The 22,318-nt window shown below is 36.6% G+C and overlaps 1 protein-coding gene across 1 annotated transcript in view; it reads left to right on the top strand.

The window, feature by feature from the left end:
- Positions 1–22,318, top strand: part of PTPRD (protein tyrosine phosphatase receptor type D) — a 325,556-nt gene that overhangs the window by 132,412 nt on the left and 170,826 nt on the right. The window contains exons 11-13 of the mRNA XM_044920761.1: positions 8,959–9,092; positions 18,340–18,484; positions 21,966–22,271. Coding sequence (XP_044776696.1) covers positions 8,959–9,092; positions 18,340–18,484; positions 21,966–22,271 — 585 coding nt within the window. The remainder of the gene's footprint in view (positions 1–8,958; positions 9,093–18,339; positions 18,485–21,965; positions 22,272–22,318) is intronic.

The raw sequence follows: 22,318 nt of genomic DNA, 5'->3' as shown, positions 1-22,318 counted from the left end.
ATGAATTTTCTGAGGTGTCAGAACTAGATAAACCTATGTTTAACCCTGACTTGTTTTCATGTTTCATGTCTTATGAATCATGTCACTGAGGGTGTTTACCTATTTTCCCTGGCTACTAGAGATCTCAGAACATATTTACAGCCTGCCTGAATTTTATTTTTTATACTGTTGTTGTGTTCTTGCTGTTTGCTCATGGATTTATTATTTTCTCTAATAATATGAAATATAGCTACAAAAAATATACCTCATCACAATTATACTAAAAAACATTCGTATATTTTCCCTACTTGGCTTTTGTAGTTCTTCTGTACTTATTTGTTATATTAATATACAGAAAAACACTGTAGATTAATTTTTCTATATATCTCATTTTGGAAAATGTAGAAATCTGTGTATCTTGTTCTTTTTCTTGACTAAAACTGGTCAATTGTTATGAGATTATTTATTACACTATTTCAGCAGCTCTCTATTTAAAAATAACAGAAAATATATACGAAGAACATACACCTGTGCTCCAGTTTTTCTGATTTTTCAATGGTGATATATTTTTTAAAGATTTATTTATTTGAGAGAGAGAGAGAAGAGAGAGGGAGAGAGAGAGGTGGGGAGGGGCAGAGGGAGAGAAACTCAAACAGACTCCCTGCTGAGCATGGAGCCCAGACGCAGGGCTCAATCATACCACAAATGAGATCAGGACCTGAGCTGAAATCACTAGTCAGATGCTTAACTGACTGAGCCACCCAGGTGCCCCTCAGTGGTATATTTTAAAAATCCCTAGTTTTGGAGTAATATAACCAGAGTTTGAATCCTGGTCTACCATTTTTAGCTCTATAACCTTGGACAAGTTACTTCATTTCTCTGAACTTCAGTTTTCTCATTATCAAAAATAATAGCCACCTTATAGAATTTAGAGGTGGTATTTGGTTTCTATGGCTGCTGTAACAAAATACCACAGACTGGGTGGCTTGAACAGGAATTTACCGTCTCTCCATTCTGGTGGCTAAAAATCTGAGATCAAGGTGCATGGAATTGGTTCTTTCTCAGGGCATCTTCCAGCCCTCTCTCCTAGCTTCTGTTGTTTTGCTAGTAATCTTGGCTGTTCCTTGCTTTGGAGAGACATCACCCTGATCTCTGCCTTCATTGTCACATCATGTTCTCCCTGTGTGTGTGGCCTTCTGTCCAAATTCCCCCTTTTCATAAGGATTCCAGTCATAATGGATAAGGGCCCAACCAAGTGACCTCATCTTAAATAATTACATCTGCAAAAATCTTATTTCCAAATAAGGTCACATTCTAAGGGTTAGGAATTCAATATATGAAATTTTGTGGGTTACACTTCAACCCATAACAGCACTATAGATTAGGTAATAGATAGAAACATTTTATAATTTAATAAGTAATATATAATCATCATCATATTAAAAACAGCTACATATGCTGGGTACTCTGCTGTGAACTTTGCATGTATTAATATTACTACCCAGTTAGGTAGATGTGGAATTACCCCATTTTCCAATGAGTAAATTGAGGATTGAAGAAGATTCAGGAACTTATTTTTCGGACATAAGGTTGGTAAGTGGGAAAGCAGAATTTAAATCCAGGTATCCCAGCTACTTTAAAGCATCATTATTTTCAAATTAATAACTTGCTTTTGTGATAGTTTCAGAGCCTGCTAGATTTTTGTGCCCACCAGGTGCTCAATAAACAGAAGCAGTAAACAGTCATTCATTTATTCATATCTTTATTTAAGAATTATATGTAATTTACCTTTGAAATACTTGAGGTAGCTATTATATTATCCTAGTACAAAAGTACATTAAACCATTTAGATGTAAAAAAAAAAAAAAGCTTATCTGAAAGTAGTGAAAGGTATACCTCTTTTCACAGGTTATTATACTTGATCGCTAAATTTGGTGTTAAGTTTTCAAACCACATATTTAAACATAGGAATCCATAATGTTTTATAACTTTTTTTTTGTCTGATACCAGGAAGATTTAGGTATCTTAGACACCAAATACTTCCTGGAACTAAATCCAACCAAAATGTAAGAATCCTTGGGAATAATGAGAATCTTTATATTCAGAACAGAGAAGACAGACAATAATGCTCTTGGTCACAGTTTATTGAAAGATAGAGAACTGGTGTTTAAATAGACCATATTTTGGTTTTCTGTATCACCAAAGGACATAATATGACATAAGCCATAACTCAGTTAAGGCAGTGCTACAACAGGGACAATTGAGTTAATGTGATCCAGGGACTCTGAACTTAGAAAAATCTGGATGAATGGGTCACAGATGCATTAGAAGAGTTGTTCCCAATCTGTGATATTTTTACATTATTTCCAAGAACCTTGTATAATAGTTGTACTTTTAATATCCATTGATTGAGAAGATATATAATGACATAATGACTTGTGCCTGCCAAGATCAATAGGCTAAGAAAACCTTCCAAAATAGCACAATGATTTGATCTGTTCCCTAGGCTTAATTAACAAAGGTCATTTGATGTTAGTGGACACCTGCCAAATTCAATGATGTTAGTTCTAATATAATTAATGCTGAGCTGCTCCTTTTTTTTCTTGCTGACTATTTCTTAGAATCATAGCTAGGGAAAAACATAAAATCATTATGGAATATTCTTTTAGAGAGGCTATAGAAAATTTGAGGATATAATTATTTTCACTGCAATTTTATCTTTCCCAAACCTATGAAAATTTACTAAGATGTATATATTTCTCAAGTATAATTTAATTTCATATATACAAAGATAATAAATTTCTATGTCTTCTATATCTGAAAGCTGTTCATTTCATTTTTTATCTTTAATTTGCTGGCACTAATAGTCCTGTTTTTGTTTAAAATTGGACTCTGAAGAAACAGTATGTAGTAAAAAATTGACTTTAAAAGGGAAGTTGTAACTTTTGATCTCATCTAAGATTATTGTTAACATATAGATGTAAATGGAGGATTGATAGCAATTTATGTGTTTCTGAATAATACAGAAAATTGATATATGATCTATTTATAGTCAATAATATTTCCCCTTAATCATGACTGTTCATATAGTTGATAATATTAAGTGATTTTAAATGGTCTTCTATATGAAAATATTTTGGTTAAAATAATTATGTTCTAGAAACACAGGTTAATCTTCCAATTTTTCCATAACTTTAAATCTTAGCATTACAGTCAGTTGCCACTAGTTTACCTTAAAAATGTGGAGAATGCAGTATATATGCCATTGTCAAGGGAAGAATTTATATTGTGCTAGAAAAAGATCTCTACTATTAGAATACACATTTTGAAAGGATGTCTTTTTATACAGTTTTCTTGTATAGATAATGATAATAAGAATATACGGTAACTATATTGTATAAAAGAAGTACAAATAAAACTGTGATAAAGAATGTAGTGAATTACATCTAAAACCTAATGCCCTAAAATGTTGCCTGATGTTCATGCTAATTGGAGCCATTCTAAATCTGTTAAATCCTAATGTCTGTTTTTTTTTTTTTCTTTCTTTAGAAAACATATCTGACCTCTAATTTTTCTGTGCATTTAACAGATTCTTGGGAAAAGATTCTTGATTTCTATGTGTATACATTAGTAGTATAGGTCTTTGGAAGGAAAAGAATTATGTCTATCTACTAAATAAATACTGAGTACCAACTTTAAACTTTTTGAAGAAGCTAATTCTACTCCAAATTCTGGGCATTGCAGAATTGTTATTTAAAAAAAATAAAAAGTAAAAACAACAACCAACAAAAAACTATGACATTTAGAGACATGACAGTTTAGGTTTCCAGAACTTGCTAAAGCATTTCATTAGTATATGTGAACAGGCCTAAATAAGCAAACTAGAAAAAGACTGATTTCCCATTTCCCAAGTTATGAGTACAATTTAAATTCATTCTTAAAATAGTTTTAGCAAAGGAGCTAAAAGGAATTTGAGTAAAGAAGCTCTGGATGTAAATACAACTGTAATAAAATTTAACTTTTCACACTGATATTTAATGACAATCGAGAGTAAAATGTGTGCAGGTGCTTGTGTATTAAATACTTATTTTATCAATGATATATTTTTATCAATGATATATTTTATACTATATCAATGATACAAATCAGACTCCTTGTTTTGAATTTTGTTTTGTTTTACTTCCTCTATAATTCTGGTGTTGCTTTTATTATTGTTATCATTTATTAAAATGCTAGATATATTTTCAAAAGTGTACCTTATTAAAAAACTAAGTATTTTCTCAATAATAGGTTTCCTATTTTCTCTGATAATATTTCATATTTATAATATGGCTAAGCGAAATTGTTGGCTAGCCATTTACTACATGTTAACCCCTATCTCTTTAGAGATATTTGCTTAATTTTACTTAAGTATTGATATCTTCTAATATTATCAGCATTTCAGATGACATACAGATATTCCCTTCATCTCTCATTCATTCTCCATTCTTTATCTTTGAGTTGCCTTCAGGTATTTATATGGAGTATAATAGTAGTACTACTCAAATACTTTACATCCATCAATGGGTTTATAATCTTATTTTAGAGAATTGATAGCTAATATTTGTATTTCCTTGTGGACATTAAATAATCAAGAAGAAAAGTATAATGCTGACACCACTTTACAGAATACAAACATTTCTTAAATATAGTTTTAAGGAAAAATTATAAGTTCTACCTCCATTTCCTCTGCCCACATCTAAATTCTAAATTTGGTTTATGGTCAATAATATCACATCTCTCTTGCTAATGAAGAATGATTGTACTGAAGTTTCTGGATGGGCTTTTTTAATTTTTCCCATGAGTTTCCAGGATCTCAGAGTTTCCTATAAAATTTATGTTCAGTTAATTGATGAGGGAAATACTATAACATAGAAAAGCTCTTAAATAAAAGTAAAATAGACACAGACAAACAAGAAGTGAAGATAAAAGATTGCCAGTAAGGTTGAGGTGTAAAGACTGAGAACATTTGAAGAGAGAGAGAGAGAGAAGGGAAGGAAGGGGTAGATAACACAAACATAAATGTTAATAGAATCTGAAGCCACCATAATTGATACACAAGTCTAACAGAACATGAAGTACTCCCTGTGTTTCCAAATAGTACAGAGAAATAAGACCATTTGGAACCCCCTAAAGTGCTTCTTCATATACATATATTACGATCATTAGGACTACTGTTTTTGAAGAATGTAAAAATAAATCCATTAATTTCACAGCTTTTTTCTTTTACTTTGATGCCTCAGTCTTATTGTGGTTGTTTCAACTATGGCTAAATGACTCTGAGGAAGCATCTCTAAGTGAATCTTCAATTCCCAGGGAGATCTAAGTAGTGGCACCTTAAGGTGTTTATGAACATAGAGCCTGATATAATAAAAAGGTCTTTTAAAGCACTGGTCCATTTGCTGGATTTCGCCTGTAGACATAATTTGCCCCCTATCATGTTTTTCAATTAATTTAAATTAATTCAATTAATTTCCAATGGTTAAAAATGGAAAGATTTCACCTAGAAGATTCACCATCATCTTCTGTTGAAAAATCAGAAGTTTAGGCAAGTTTGGACCAACATTCCACAAAGTTGCAATCTCCTGGTGCTGAATACTACCAACTCCTTCAGGTGGGCCAGGCAATCTCCCATTGGCCCCAGACCCCACCTGGTCTCTAAGTGATCTGCCTGATACCTCTGGACATTTGTATTTCTTTTTTTTTTTTTTAAGATTTTATTTATTTATTTGAGAAAGAGAGCGAGAGAGCTCAGGAGCAGAGGGGAGGAGCAGAGGGAAAAGCAGGCTCCCGCTGAGCCGGGGAGCCCGATGTGGGGCTGGATCCCAGGACCCTGGGATCATGACCTGAGCCGAGGGCAGACTCTTAACTGACTGAGCCACCCAGGTGCCCTGGACATTTGTAGTTCTATCACAAGTTTAACATCTAGTAAATTAAATTACCCTCCAGACCACTTCAAAAGAAGGGCAAGATAGAAGCCGAGGAGGAGAACCTTGTATATATTATTTGAAGTCATCTGACCCTCCAATTCTATTAAGACACCTCTCCCTCTAAATAATGAATTAAACAGGCTCAAAGCTTCAGAGGGTGTACTGTTCATTTTATTCTTGGACAAAATAAATAGTGGTCAGATGAAGTTTGTGTCACTAAATAAGGATGAAACATTGAGACCCACTGGGAATTTGTTCAAGACAAATTAAAACCAAAAAAAGTAAACAGTTTAAATAAGAAAAAGTTAATTAGATTCCCAAGATGTTTTCAATCAATGTCAATTTATTATTAGCATTAGGCAGGGAGGAAATACATAACAGGCAGTTATAATCCTGAGAGTAGCCCTTCAGTTCTGTCCATGTTTTTAATTCTTGACAATACTGTGTTCCAGTTTGGCCTAAGTCAGGAGTTATCATAAGGCTTTCTTCTTTCTCAGATTTGTGGAAGTTGGGAGAAAGAAAAAAGGAAACAAAAGTAGAGAGAAAGAAGTGACCACACACATATGCATATGTGTGTGTATTTTTAGGCTGAGAACCCCTTTAATCATCTGAATATTAAAATCCAATCATAACTTCCCCATCTGTCTGATTGTTCTTGGCTTCCATTGTTGCTCCTGCCAGGCTTTTGGTATTTCCTGTTTAGAACTAATGGGTTCTCTATTTGCTTTGCTATTTTCCTGTTTATTTTTCCCTCTTCCCCCGCCCCCCCCCCACCCCTTCCCCTGATCTTTTTTCTTCTTTTGTCTCCATTTCTCAATCTGGCTGATTGTGTTAGGTCTCTCACTGGGCGAGTACTTACAGAAAAAAAAGAAAAGAAAAAAAAAGATACCTTGTTTAGAAAGTATGTTCACAGAGCCATCAAATTAATGAGTATCTCAAGGCTTGTGATAAAAAAGGAGAAAAGATGATGAATGCAATTAAAAATAAGAAGCACTGACTATTGGCTGCCTTATGCATCAGTCCAAACATGAGATTGTATCCTTACACATGAGGTACATACATACACACACACGCACACACACACACACACATACACAGGTTAACACACCAGAGGAATAAAATAGGAATACTGGAAACCATTCTGGTAGATCTGTTTAGACTTTGATTTCTTTTTATTTTTTATTTATTTTTTTATTTTTTAAAAAGATTTTATTTATTTATTTGAGAGAGAGAGAATGAGAGACAGAGAGCATGAGAGGGAGGAGGGTCAGAGGGAGAAGCAGACTCCCTGCAGAGCAGGGAGCCCGATGTGGGACTCAATCCCGGGACTCCAGGATCATGACCTGAGAGCCGAAGGCAGTCGCTTAACCAACTGAGCCACCCAGGCGCCCAAGACATTGATTTCTTTTTAAACAAAAGACTATTTAATCATATTACAGAGAGATGACTATAAAAGAAAAAGAAAATAAAACATTTTATATTTCCAAAGATCTTCTTACTAAGGAAAACAATGCTTCAAGTATTATTTAAGAAATTGAAGTCATACATCAGTTACAAAGTATATTATTTTTCCTAAGTTTTTCAGTGTTTATGCCCATTCACCAAAAACACTTCACATGTTCTTTTTCCCTCTAGTATAAAGTATTATTATTATTGTTTTTTATTAAATACACACAGAATATACTTGTGAGAATATGGACATACGGTCAGTTATAGCACTTTAAGACGTGCCACAATATCAGGGGTAATGATCCAAGTAGTTAATGGCCAGCATGGCCTGGGCACCAACCAATCAGGACAGACACTGGCCAAGGACGAAGTAAGGTTAGCTGGGCCAGTGATGCCCTGAACGACATTACCCTTGTGTGTAAGGGATAGAGGACCTAATGGGATTTGATGTTAACCAGGAGTTTGGGGTTAGTAATCCCTATTCTAATACAGCATTTGAGTAAAGTGTTTTAAACTGGATATATGTCCCATTTTTTAATACATCTGACGCATAGCTCTTTCAAATTGTCTAGTGCATGGGTTATAATGACTAATATGAGAATTATACATGACATCTGCTAAATTACTGTATGTCTGATAATAAACATATTCTCTAAACTTTTTGATTTGTGTAGTAACTTAGCTCCATCTCACTAGGGACAATATTAAGTTTACATTAGGCCTAGTATATTAAGTCACTTAAAGTCAATTAGGGGTATGCCTGGGTGGTTCAGTCAGTTAAGCGTCTGCCTTCAGCTCAGGTCGTGATCCCAGGGTCCTGTGATCCAGTCCTGCTTCAGGCTCCTTGCTCAGCAGGGATCCTGCTTCTCCCTCTGCCTGCCACTCCCCCTGCTTGTGCTCTCTCTTTGTCTCTCGCTCTCTGACAAATAAATAAAATCTTTTAAAAAAGAAAGTCAATTAGGGATTAGAAGTAATTATTTATAAGGGATAGTTTTTTTTTTTTTTAACCTCTTTTTCAAAATGTGGGTTGGTAAGAAAAATACTATGTGATTCTGGTTTACCAGTAGGTTTTGTTAATGGAGTGAAGGTGGGATTTTATAAACCTAACCGGAAATAATTTTGAAAGTTAAATGCAGTGCTAGAGAACAAGTTCTCGGTTGTAAAATAACAATGGTTTTTATGTATATAGCACTTGTTATGATTTAGACAATATTGATTCCAAGTGTATTATATAAATCATCTCACTTATTATGTACAACAATATTATGAAATAAGCTTATTATTCATGAGATCAGATTTATTATCAGATTTATGTTCTATTCTGTGTTTGATAATTCTCCATCTTGTATAGATTTTAAACTGATCAAGAACAAGTGCAGTGTTAAAAATATTCTTGTACCTTGAAGGAGGAAAAATGGACTATAAACAATATTAAGGACCTAGCTCTCCATTAAGCTACACATGTGGACACATTTTGAGAGGTTTAAACAGATGCACTAGTGGAAGGGTTTCGAATACTCATGGTGATGATGAACTCAGTCCTTTGCCTTCCTGTTTTTAGTACCAGGGCAACCACTAAACTTCAAAGCAGAACCTGAGTCTGAAACAAGTATTTTGCTGTCTTGGACACCTCCACGTTCAGACACCATTGCCAACTATGAACTGGTCTACAAAGATGGGGAGCATGGCGAGGAGGTAAGACTGCCTCTCACCTTCTGATCATTCACTATCCTGGGGCACTACTCTACTTTTGTGTATTCGCCCAGGTTCTGCCAAAAGGTCAAATATCTACAGAGCACTTTGGTGGAAAAGATTTATTCATCAATAAAGGAACTTGACCAAAAAACCAGAATATTGATTTCAAGCCTTTGGGGGTGGAATGAAGCAAACACCAGCAACAAAACAGCTGTTGTCCCTATTTCCAGGCTTCCAAGCTTCTTCTGAAAGTATCTAAAAGAATATACCCCATGAGACTTAGGGACTTCCTTTATTTCTCTTCTGCACTATGGTAATTAAGCCATATAGTACTTAAGTTAAATGACTTCCAAGGCTTTGGATGGATGAATTTTTCCAAACTGGTTTCAGAGAACGAGGCCCTGTAGCAAATGTTTATTTGTACTCCAAGAGTTATTTGATATGAATGGGAGTATATATAATGTTTGAGAATACTATGCAAATAAAATAATTATAAAATGAAAAAGTCTGGCAATTGTTGATAGTTACTGAAAAGAGAAACAAAATCAATATAACTAATGCATATATTAAGAGGTATAGTAAGGGTTTCACATATATTGAGTCATTCAGTTCTTACAGTGGTGTCATGAGTAAGTTCTGACTTTTAATCGATTTCACACATAAAAAGTGAAGGCACAGAAAAGGTAAAACAGATTCCCCCAAATCTCACACTACTGAATGGCAGAACTGGGATTTGAAAATCTAGGCAGTCAGGTTCCAGAATCTATCTTTTTTTTTTTTTAATCTTTATGCAAAGAGTTTAGTTTTAATATTACTTAGGATTTTAATATTTAAAAATAGGGTCCTAAGAGAAAAATAAGTTCTTACTTTTAATCGGTTTCAGACATAAAAAATGAAGGCACAGAAAAGGTAAAACAGATTCCCCCAAATCTCAGGTTCCAGAATCTATCTTTTTATTTTTATTTATTTATTTATTTATTTATTTATTTATTTATTTATTTATTTATTTATTATTCTTATGTTAATCCCCATACATTACATCATTAGTTTTAGATATAGTGTTCCATGATTCATTGTTTGTGCATAACACCCAGTGCTCCATGCAGAATGTGCCCTCCTCAATACCCACCACCAGGCTAACCCATCCTCCCACCCCCCTCCCCTCTAGAACCCTCAGTTTGTTTTTCAGAGTCCATCGTCTCTCATGGTTCGTCTACCCCTCCGATTTCCCCCGCTTCATTCTGCCCCTCCTGCTACCTTCTTCTTCTTCTACTTCTTCTTTTTTTTTTTTTCTTAACATATATTGCATTATTTGTTTCAGAGGTACAGATCGGAGATTCAACAGTCTTGCACAATTCACAGCACTTACCAGAGCACATACCCTCCCCAGTGTCTATCACCCAGTCACCCCATCCCTCCCACCTCAACCCCCACTCCAGCAACCCTCAGTTTGTTTCCTGCGATTAAGAATTCCTCATATCAGTGAGATCATATGATACATGTCTTTCTCTGTTTGACTTATTTCGCTCAACATAATACCCTCCAGTTCCATTCACGTCATTGCAAATGGCAAGATCTCATTCCTTTTGATGGCTGCATAATATTCCATTGTATATATATATATATATATATATATACCACCTCTTCTTTATCCATTCATCTGTCGATGGACATCTTGGCTCTTTCCACAGTTTGGCTATTGTGGATATTGCTGCTATAAACATTGGGGTGCACGTACCCTTTTGGATCCCTACTTTTGTATCTTTGGGGTAAATACCCAGTAGTGCAATTTCTGGATCATATGGTAGCTCTATTTTCACCTTTTTGAGGAACCTCCATATTGTTTTCCAGAGTGGCTGCACCAGCTTGCATTCCCACCAACAGTGTAGGAGGGTTCCCCTTTCTCCGCATCCCCGCCAACATCTGTCGTTTCCTGACTTGTTAATTTTAGCCATTCTGACTGGTGTGAGGTGGTATCTCATTGAGGTTTTGATTTGGATTTCCCTGATGCCGAGCGATATTGAGCACTTTTTCATGTGTCTGTTGGCCATTTGGATGTCTTCTTTGGAAAACTGTCTGGTCATGATTTCTGCCCATTTCTTGATTGGATTCTTTGTTCTTTGGGTGTTGAGTTTGATGAGTTCTTTATAGATTTTGGATACTAGCCCTTTATCTGATATGTCATTTGCAAATATCTTCTCCCATTCTGTCCGTTGTCTTTTGGTTTTCTTGACTGTTTCCTTTGCTTTGCAAAAGCTTTTTATCTTGATGAAGTCCCAATAGTTCATTTTTGCCCTTGCTTCCCTTGCCTGTGGCGATGTTTCTAGGAAGAAGTTGCTGTGGCTGAGGTCAAAGAGGTTGCTGCCTGTGTTCTCCTTTAGGATTTTGATGGACTCCTGTCTCCCATTGAGGTCTTTCAACCATTTGGAGTCTACTTTTGTGTGTGGTGTAAGGAAATGGTCCAGTTTCATTCTTCTCCATGTGGCTATCCAATTTTCCCAACAGCATTTGTTGAAGAGACTGTCTTTTTTCCATTGGACATTCTTTCCTGCTTTGTGAAAGATGAGTTGACCACAGACTTGAGGGTCCATTTCTGGGCTCTCTATTCTGTTCCATTGATCTATGTGTCTGTTTTTGTGCCAGTACCATGCTGTCATGATGATGACAGCTTTGTAATAGAGCTGGAGGTCTGGAATTGTGATGCCGCCGGCTTTGCTTTTCTTTTTCAACATTCCTCTGGCTATTTAGGGTCTTTTCTGGTTCCATACAAATTTTAGGATTATTTGTTCCATTTCTTTGAAAAAAGTGGATGGTATTTTGATGGGGATTGCATTGAATATGTAGATTGCTCTAGGTAGCATTGACATCTTCACAATATTTGTTCTTCCAATCCATGTGCATGAAACGTTTTTCCATTTCTTTGTGTCTTCCTCAATTTCTTTCATGAGTATTTTATAGTTTTCTGAGTACAGATGCTTTGACTCTTTGGTTAGATTGATTCCTAGGTATCTTATGGTTTTGGGTGCAATTGTAAATGGGATCGACTCCTTAATTTCTCTTTCTTCTGTCTTGTTGTTGGTGTATAGGAATGCCACTGACTTCTGTGCATTGATTTTATATCCTGCCACTTGACTGAATTCCTGTATGAGTTCTAGCAGTTTTGGGGTGAAGTCTTTGGGGTTTTCCACATAAAGTATCATATCATCTGCAAAGAGTGAGAGTTTGACTTCTTCTTTGCCAATTTGGATGCCTTTGATTTCTTTTTGTTGTCTGATTGCTGTGGCTAGGACTTCCAATACTATGTTGAATAGCAGTGGTGATAGCGGACATCCCTGCCGCGTTCCTGACCTTAGGGGGAAAGCTCTCAGTTTTTCCCCATTGAGAATGATATTCACTGTAGGTTTTTCATAGATGGCTTTTATGATATTGAGGTATGTACCCACTATGCCTATACTCTGAAGAGTTTTGATCAAGAAAGGATGCTGTACTTTGTCAAAAGCTTTTTCTGCATCTATTGAGAGGATCATATGATTCTTGTTCTTTCTTTTGTTAATGTATTGTATCACATTGATTGATTTGCGGGTGTTGAACCAACCTTGCAGCCCAGGGATAAATCCCACTTGGTCGTGGTGAATAATCCTTTTAATGTACTGTTGGATCCTATTGGCTAGTATTTTGGTGAGAATTTTTGGATCCATGTTCATCAGGGATATTGGTCTGTAATTCTCCTTTTTGATGGGGTCTTTGTCTGGTTTTGGGATCAAGGTAATGCTGGCCTCATAAAATGAGTTTGGAAGTTTTCCTTCCATTTCTATTTTTTGGAACAGTTTCCAAAGAATAGGGATTAATTCTTCTTGAAATGTTTGGTAGAATACCCCTGGGAAGCCATCTGGCCCTGGGCTTTTGTTTTTTGGGAGATTTTTGATGACTGCTTCAATTTCCTTAGTGGTTATAGGTCTGTTCAGGTTTTCTATTTCATCCTGGTTCAGTTTTGGTAGTTGATACATCTCTAGGAATGCCTCCATTTCTTCCAGGTTATCGAATTTGCTGGCATAGAGTTGCTCATAATATGTTCTTAGAATTGTTTGTATTTCTTTGGTGTTGGTTGTGATCTCTCCTCTTTCATTCATGATTTTGTTGATTTGGGTCCTTTCTCTTCTCTTTTTGGTAAGTCTGGCCAGGGGTTTATCAATCTTGTTAATTCTTTCAAAGAACCAGCTCCTAGTTTCGTTGATCTGTTCTACCGTTCTTTTAGTTTCTATTTCATTGATTTCTGCTCTGATCTTTATGATTTCTCTTCTCCTGCTGGGTTTAGGCTTTATTTGCTGTTCTTTCTCCAGCTCCTTTAGGTGTAGGGTTAGGTTGTGTACTTGAGACCTTTCTTGTTTCTTGAGAAAGCTTTGTATTGCTATATACTTTCCTCTTAGGACTGCCTTTGCTGCATCCCAAAGATTTTGAATAGTTGTGTTTTCATTTTCATTGGTTTCCATGTATTTTTTTAATTCTTCTTTAATTTCCTGGTTGACCCATTCATTCTTCAGTAGGATGCTCTTTAGCCTCCATGTATTTGAGTTCTTTCCGACTTTCCTCTTGTGATTGAGTTCTAGTTTCAAAGCACTGTGGTCTGAAAATAGGCAGGGAATGATTCCAATCTTTTGGTACCGGTTGAGACCTGATTTAAGACCTAGGATGTGATCTATTCTGGAGAATGTTCCATGGGGACTAGAGAAGAATGTGTATTCCATTGCTTTGGGATGGAATGTTCTGAATATGTCTGTGAAGTCCATTTGGTCCAGTGTGTCATTTAAAGTCTTTATTTCCTTGTTGATCTTTTGCTTAGACGATCTGTCCATTTCAGTGAGGGGGGTGTTAAAGTCTTCCACTTTTATTGTATTGTTGTCGATGTGTTTCTTTGCTTTTGTTATTAATTGGCTTATATAATTTGCTGCTCCCATGCTATGGGCATAGATATTTACAATTGGTAGATCTTCTTGTTGGATAGACCCTTTAAGTAGGATATAGTGTCCTTCTTCATCTCTTATTACAGTCTTTGGTTTAAAATCTAATTTGTCTGATATAAGGATTGCCACCCCAGCTTTCTTTTGGTGTCCATTAGCATGGTAAATGGTTTTCCACCCCCTCACTTTCAATCTGGGGGTGTCTTTGGGTCTAAAATGAGTCTCTTGCAGACAGCATATCGATGGGTCTTGTATTTTAATCCAGTCTGATAGCCTGTGTCTTTTGATTGGGGCATTTAGCCCATTTACATTCAGGGTAACTATTGAAAGATAGGAATTTAGTGCCATTGTATTGCCTGTAAGGTGACTGTTACCGTATATTCTCTGTGAACCTTTCTGGTCTATGTTGCTTTTAGGCTCTCTCTTTGCTTAGAGGACCCCTTTCAAGATTTCTTGTAGGGCTGGTTTTGTGTTTGCAAATTCCTTTAGTTTTTGTTTGTCCTGGAAGCTTTTTATCTCTCCTTCAATTTTCAATGACAGCCTAGCTGGATATAGTATTCTTGGCTGCCTATTTTTCTCATTTAGTGCTCTGAATATATCCTGCCAGTCCTTTCTGGCCTGCCAGGTCTCTGTGGATAGGTCTGTTGCCAATCTAATGTTTCTACCCTTGTAGGTTACAGATATCTTCTCCTGAGCTGCTTTCAGGATTTTCTCTTTCTCTATGAGACTCGTAAATTTTACTATTAGATGTCGAGCTGTTGACCTATTTTTATTGATTTTGAGAGGGGTTCTCTGTGCTTCCTGGATTTTGATGCCTGTTTCCTTCCCCAAATTAGGGAAGTTCTCTGCTATAATTTGCTCCATAATACCTTCTGCCCCTCTCTCTCTTTCTTCTTCTTCTTCTGGGATCCCAATTATTCTAATGTTGTTTTGTCTTATGGTATCGCTTATCTCTCGATTCTGCCCTCGTGATGCAGTAGTTGTTTATCTCTCTTTTTCTCAGCTTCTTTATTTTCCATCATTTGGTCTTCTATATTACTGATTCTCTCTTCTGCCTCATTTATCCTAGCAGTTAGCGCCCCCATTTTTGATTGCACCTCATTAATAGCCTTTTTGATTTCTACTTGGTTAGATTTTAGTTCTTTTACTTCTCCAGAAAGGGTTTCTCTAATAACTTCCATATTTTTTTCAAGCCCAGCTAGTATCTTTAAAGTGATGATTCTGAACTCTAGATCTGACATCGTACTAATGTCCATATTGAGTAGGTCCCTGGCAGTCGGTACTACCTCTTGTTCTTTTTGCTGATCTTCTGGGGAGGGGCCTGTTGTCCTGGTTTCCAAATGTCTTTGCCGGAGGCGGAATTGCCCCGCCCTTGCCCCCTCCCGGTTAAGTAATCTGCTCGGGTTTGCCCTCCGAAGCTTTTGTTCCCTGCAAGCTTTCCGTACAGCTTTGGAGGCGGAGAGTGAAAATGGTGGCCTCCCAATCTCTGCCCTGGAGGAGCCGAGAACTCGGGGCCCCGCTCTTCAGTGAGCCCCCCATTTACATTCAGGGTAACTATTGAAAGATAGGAATTTAGTCTCAGTCACTCCCGTCTCCCCGGTCTCAGGCCGCACTCAGTGCTCACCTGGCCTGTGACCGCGCGTTTCTATCTCTGGCATCCGACCCCGGGTGGAGTCTCCAAACCCAGCAGATCCCTGCGGTGCGCTTCTGCGTGGCTTCTCCCGGGGGAGGAAGGTGAGTCTCCCCGGATCTGCCGCTTGTTGGGTCCCTGCTGGAGGAGCAGTGGTCCGACCCTGCCGCGGATCACAGTTTATGGCAACCCCGATCTGAGAGCCGGTGCCTTGGCTCCACCTCTGCAGCCGGCTTCCCTGCTCCGTTACCTGGGAGCTCTGCCACAATCAGGCAGCCCCGGTCTTTCTGTGACCCCGAGGGTCCTGAGACCACACTGTCCCGGAGGGTTCCACCCCCCCGCTTAGCCACCAGAGTGACGTCCCTCAGCGGAGCAGACTTTTAAAAGTTCCGGTTTTGTGCTCCATGGTTCTATCACTTGCCAGAAGCGGCCAACGGAGGCCCCTCCCCCACTGTCTATCCTCCCAAAAGCACCTCGGATTCACTTCTCTGCACGTCTTACCTTCCAGAAAGTGGTCGCTTTTTTTTTTTTTAAAGATTTTATTTATTTACTTGAGAGAGAGAATGAGACAGAGAGAGAGAGCATGAGAGGGAGGAGGGTCAGAGGGAGAAGCAGACCCCCTGCTGAGCAGGGAGTCCAATGCGGGACTTGATCCTGGGACTCCAGGATCATGACCTGAGCCGAAGGCAGTCGCTTAACCAACTGAGCCACCCAGGCGCCCAGTCGTCGCTTTTCTGATGAGAGTTGTTGCTATTCTTTTCTTCGATCTTCTGTTGAGTTTGTAGGTGTTCAGAATGGTTTGATCCCTATCCAGCTGAATTCCTGAGAGGAGACGAAATCCAGGTCTCCTACTCCTCTGCCATCTTCCAGAATCTATCTTTTTAACCAATAGGGTATATACTGCCTCTTGGGTGGTGTACTTTGTATAAACTATAGAAATTGGTATTAAGATACATCTAACAATTTCAGGATGGGAATATATGATAGTAATGAATATATTTCTTTTGTTACTGTGACATCCAGGCTGGAACATTAGGACAAAATGTTGGTGAAGCTACATGTGAAAACTCATTCCACACAAGTCATTCTATTGTACCTTGTAGTATTCTTTATCTTAAAAAGATCTTTATAAAGCTAGGTAGCCCCTAACTTCTAACAGAAATACCTTTTTTTTTTTAATACACTCACATACTAAATGAAATATCAGTTAACTTACGTTATATCATTCTGAATACTGTAATAAATGAATATGTTCCTATAAACTTCTGTCTTATTACAGCTGTTTGAATTGAGCAGAATCTCCAAAGCCCAGGTTCTAAATGCAATGCTTTTAGTTAGCTAACAAAGCCAATATGAATTAAGCACTCAAAAAGTATATAATTGAAATGCTGCTATAACTTAATGTACTCATGTTACCACTATTGATGTTTTTATTAAGACGTAATTCAACATTAATTTATTTTAAATCTTTGCCACTACCCAACTGAAAAACAGATAAAATTAAAACAGTGCAGGAGAGTGGCAATCCTTTGAGAATGCTATAGATGTAGGTGCTTGAATGTTGGTGCACCTACTCTGTTTTACAATTGTTTCTTTGGGGATTCCGTTTTTATGTACCATTTGGGAAATCTAAAATTTCTAAAAGCTTTTGTATTTGTGAGCCAGAATACCCTAGGGATGTTTTCTCTAGTTTTATATTTGAATTCCCCTTGAATGATTTCTGTTTGTGTGAACAGCAAACCCTATTCGTTGAAAAGCCTTAAGATTATTTATGCCATTACTAGATTACATAATAGTGTGTATTTTAAGGCTTACTACAGGCTAATGTTCAATCTGAGATTGATTACCCATAGCTCTATTTTTGCTAAAATGCAAGTCAAATTTTAAGCATGAAAAGTAAGAGTTACAACATTCAATTAAAGAAACCTTATTTCAAAAGCCCTTTATGATGTTAAAATTTGCAGAAAAGTTTGTGACTTTTTTCTCTAGCTGTGTGTTCTGTAGTCACAAAGAAAGAAAGTTTTAAAATGATTTTAAATCAGTCTAGAGGGATGATATGGTTTCATATAAATTTTCCAGCTAACAAACATCTGATTTTTATCCCATCATAACTTTGCAATTTCAGATCTCTTGTAGCAATGTCTTAGAAATTGTACACCGGTTTCTATTGCTACTTCTGGCCATATATTCTTTGCCCCAATTTAAATTGCAGAAGGTCATGGGAGATGAGCTAGACAATCTCTTCACTTGAAATTGGCACACATTGGCCAGACTCCACTATCAGGGGCAGGTGTTAGTGTCTGTTGGTGGGTTTTGTCTCAGCAACACATGCACCTTAACGTACAACATGCTTATGGGTGGTGGCCTCTCAACCTCCCTCTTACTTGATGCATTTGGTCACTACATTATCATTAGAAAGCTCTCTGGCTTCCATTGTTCTGGTTGCCTTCTTTGTTATAGAAATTTGCCTTTAAACACTGATATTTTCCTTGTATAGTTCCCCTGGTAGAGTCCTAGATACTCACTGTTGATTCTGTTTGTGATATTTTGGTGACTTTATAACACCAATGACAGACATCTGAGGTTGCAGGCAGTGTGCTAAAAATATTTGCATGAATCTTAATGAAAATGACCTAGTTCTTTTGATACTTATCCACAGCAACGGATTACCATTGAGCCCGGGACATCTTTTAGACTGCAAGGGCTGAAACCCAACAGTTTGTACTACTTCCGTCTGGCCGCACGCTCTCCTCAAGGCCTGGGTGCTTCCACGGCTGAAATATCAGCCAGAACCATGCAGTCAAGTAGGTGTCTCTCTTTGCTTACTTTCTGCCCTTTTTCATTAGGGGGTGTTGCAGCCTTCCCCACCCCCCGGCCAACAAACAAATCGGCTAATTAATAAGTTAGACAGTCAGTAGTTTCTATGCTAGTAAGCATCCAACTTTGGGGATTACAACCATGACCTATGTTGGTTTCCAACTTGGTCCAAATAGCAGATCCCATTCTTTCCCTTCCTAAACTGAAAGAAGTCGGAGGAGTTAGAAGACTTCCATCAGGAAAATGAATGAAAGTTCCACCAGGCCCTGTGTAATGATTTATAAGGCTGTACAGCAATATTCTGGTTGAGAACACTGCCAAATAATCACAAGAGGGCTTAACAAACTAAAGAGGTTAACAAAAACCAAACTTGTAAGCATTTTAAGCACACAGGTGGTTTTTCTTTAAAGTTCATTTTATTTATTTATTTATTTATTTATTTATTTATTTATTTATTTATTTTAGCGGGGGGTGGGAGAGGGACAAATGGAGAGAAAGAGTCTTAGCAAGCTGTACAGCCACGCAGAGCTGGATGTGTGGCTGGATCTCACGAACCTGAGATCATGACCTGAGCTAAAATCAAGAGTCGGACGCTTAGCCAACTGAGCCACCCAGGCGCCTCCTAAGCACACAGGTTTTAACTTTGCTAACAAACAGGTTTTTATTTCATTTATTTATTTCTACTCAGAGAAAAGCTCAGCTCTTGTGACTACTTTGTTATTAACTCCGCAAGTAGTACACGTGGAAATTTGGAACATTCGTAGAAAATCTGTATTTGGGCAAATTCAGGAACAATGGAATAATCACAAGTACATTTGCAATCCTAAATTGTATTTTGTTTCCTCAGGTTCAATTTCTTTTTGGAACTGTTGCCCTAGAGCATAGTTGTGTTTATCACAGTGGGGGTTCATTGTGTCCAGGGAAGATTGCTTTGTGTAAAGTATTATATGGAAGTTTATTTTTGATGGAAAGTTTGGTGACTTATAATAATACTATGGTTTCCTCTTTACTAGTAAGTTTCTATAATTAGTCTATTAAACAACCATTGACCTTGAATTGAACAGTTTTATGGAGTTATTTCCCTAAGTATTTTTTTGATACTTTATATTTTATATGTGATTTTTAATAGTTATATATGCAGTAGATATGTGTAATCTCAATACATTGAATTTTGTAAAGAGGATGCTCTGCTGACCTAAATATTAGACCTAGCAGCAAACATGAAATTTATATTTTCTAAAAAATGAATTTTCTTTCATATAAGCAAGTCTATATTCTGTAGAAATTTAAAATCTTTCAGGGTTTTTTGAAAATAAAAGTTATTTTCTTTCTCTTTCTCAAAACATGCCTGTTGGTACAAAAAGTATTAGGATCCTATTATTTAATCCATTAGTGATTATGGTCTATTTCCATAAAATTCCCTTTCTTTTAAACAATGAAGCATGTAAATTAATGCAGTTTTGTATTGGGCTTTGAATTCCAGGCAGACTAGTAAGTAATATTGTAGAAGATAACTCTTAAACTCAGACATTTAATTAAAAGAAATGTGACATGTTTCAATATTCTGTTTTGCATGGTTTACAAAATTGACTTTTTTGCATGCATGCATACATACCTACCTATTTACATGCATAGAGACAGAATGGACATTTTATAACCACATCAAAAGCTTATCTACTTTTTATTTTATTAAAGTAAAAGGTTCAAGAGATGTTGAATATATTCTCACAGAATAGGAGGTCTGAAGGTAGCAATGTAGTAAAAACCAAATCAGCTTTTTAAGAAGAATTACAAATGAGTCCTTACTGTTACATGAACAACTCAATTTATTATGAATAATGATAATGCATATGAAATGGTTTTATAACTTGAAACATAAAAACATGTAGTCAGAATCCATAAAGATGATAGATATTCTCGTGATTTTGCAAATCTTACTCCAAATTTTCAAGATTGTCATATGAGAATTTCCTTTTCGTCGGTACAGGGAGCTTTCATTTTGATTGACAGTCATGAAGAACCCAAGACATGTAAATTAAAAAAGACTGATAATCCTGTAAACAATTGGGTATACCTGACACTACATGATATTAAGACCCACAAGATCTAAGGAAATACCCAAGCTACATATTCACAACACGAAATTAGAAATGAGTTACTCAATCTACCACATCAATTGTCTTAAAATAAATAAATAAATATATATATATATATATATATATGTATATCTTATCCCTCTTATTTGTCTCTTAGGAATTACAAATTATTAACTTTAAAAATAATTTATGACAATGGTTGCATTGCTCTTATTGCTTTTTTAATTTTCTCAAATAATGATACGTTTGGGTAATTTGATGGAAAATAATTACTCAGAAAGTGACCATTTTATTTTAGAATGGACAATAAGAAAGTTTATCTCTTAACTCTTATGTAAATTCTACTTTATATGAATAATTACATACAAAATGAAAGAAATTTTGCACATAAGTCATATCTTTTCCAGGTGGTTCTCAGGATTCTTTTTTAAACAGTTCTTTTTCATGGCTGTGTTACCGACAATTTGTAAGGGATAGATGATTATTATTGATTTTACCAAAATTTGTTGGTGGAATCTAATTCTTTAGTAGCAATGGTGTCTCAAGAAGAGTTATAATAATTTTTTTAAAAAGCTGAAAGCTGACGTAGGGTAAGTACAAGTTACAGTCAGAATCAACAAGCCTGACATTACCCTCGGGTAGGTAAATCTTGGACTATGCATTTCCATCCTTTATTGATTCTGCATGCTCACTGTATACAGGCTACAATCCATGCTAGATTAGCATCTTTCCTTAAAACTGGTCAGGCTGACTCAGGTTTTCGCATAGTCAGAGGGAACCCTCTTATATTGGGGCTTTTATTTCTTTTCCTTTTTTTTTTTTTTAACTGGAATTGGTGGAAGGGCATCTAACAGTTATTGCAACTCCTTATACCTGAAAACCCTTTCACAAGTGAATGCTGTGTATGAACCACCCTCATTCCAGAATGCAGCCGTGAAAACAGCATCTATGAAGCATCATCAGACTCTCGTGTCATAAATCTTGCAATATTTACAGGTGTTTTTAAAGTTGGGTAGTCTGTACAGTAGGGCTGGGGAATACTGAGGGATTGGTTTAGAAGAACAATTTAAATTGCAGGTAGGTAATTTTATTTGAGGCTCTATTATCTCAAGGTTTCATGTTCACATATTCCCCCTTCCCATTATTTAACAATTATTTTTGGTCATTTATTCATTTTTTGGTTTATTCATGTTACTAAGCCAAGGTAACTAAATTTAAATTTTTATTTTAAGTTTCAAAGCCTTGTTTTCATTTTGTTGCCCTTATTGTTCGTTTATTTATTTTTTGCCTTTTCTTTTGTTTTATCATTTTTTTTTTCCAACCACTCCTGTCCTTTCACTCAAACCTTCCTTTAACTCACTACCAAAATAAGAGCCGTCAGCTCCTCCTCAAGACATTAGTTGCACCAGCCCAAGTTCCACTAGTATTTTGGTAAGTTGGCAACCTCCGCCAGTGGAAAAACAGAATGGCATTATTACTGAATACTCCATCAAGTACACCTCAGTGGATGGGGAAGATGATAAACCTCATGAAATTTTGGGCATTCCTTCGGACACTACTAAATACCTTTTGGAACAGCTGGAAAAATGGACTGAGTACCGCATTACTGTGACAGCCCACACAGACGTCGGCCCTGGCCCTGAGAGCTTCTCCGTGTTGATTCGAACTGATGAAGATGGTATGTTGCCTCTGCTACGTCCGCTTGCACCCTTCTGACACAATCTT

The sequence above is a fragment of the Neomonachus schauinslandi genome, chromosome 13 (assembly GCF_002201575.2).
Source record: "Neomonachus schauinslandi chromosome 13, ASM220157v2, whole genome shotgun sequence".
In the NCBI taxonomy this organism is placed as follows: Eukaryota; Metazoa; Chordata; class Mammalia; order Carnivora; family Phocidae; genus Neomonachus; species Neomonachus schauinslandi.
The sequence above is the reverse complement of the archived record's forward strand: the minus strand, read 5'-3'. Positions and strand labels throughout refer to the sequence as shown.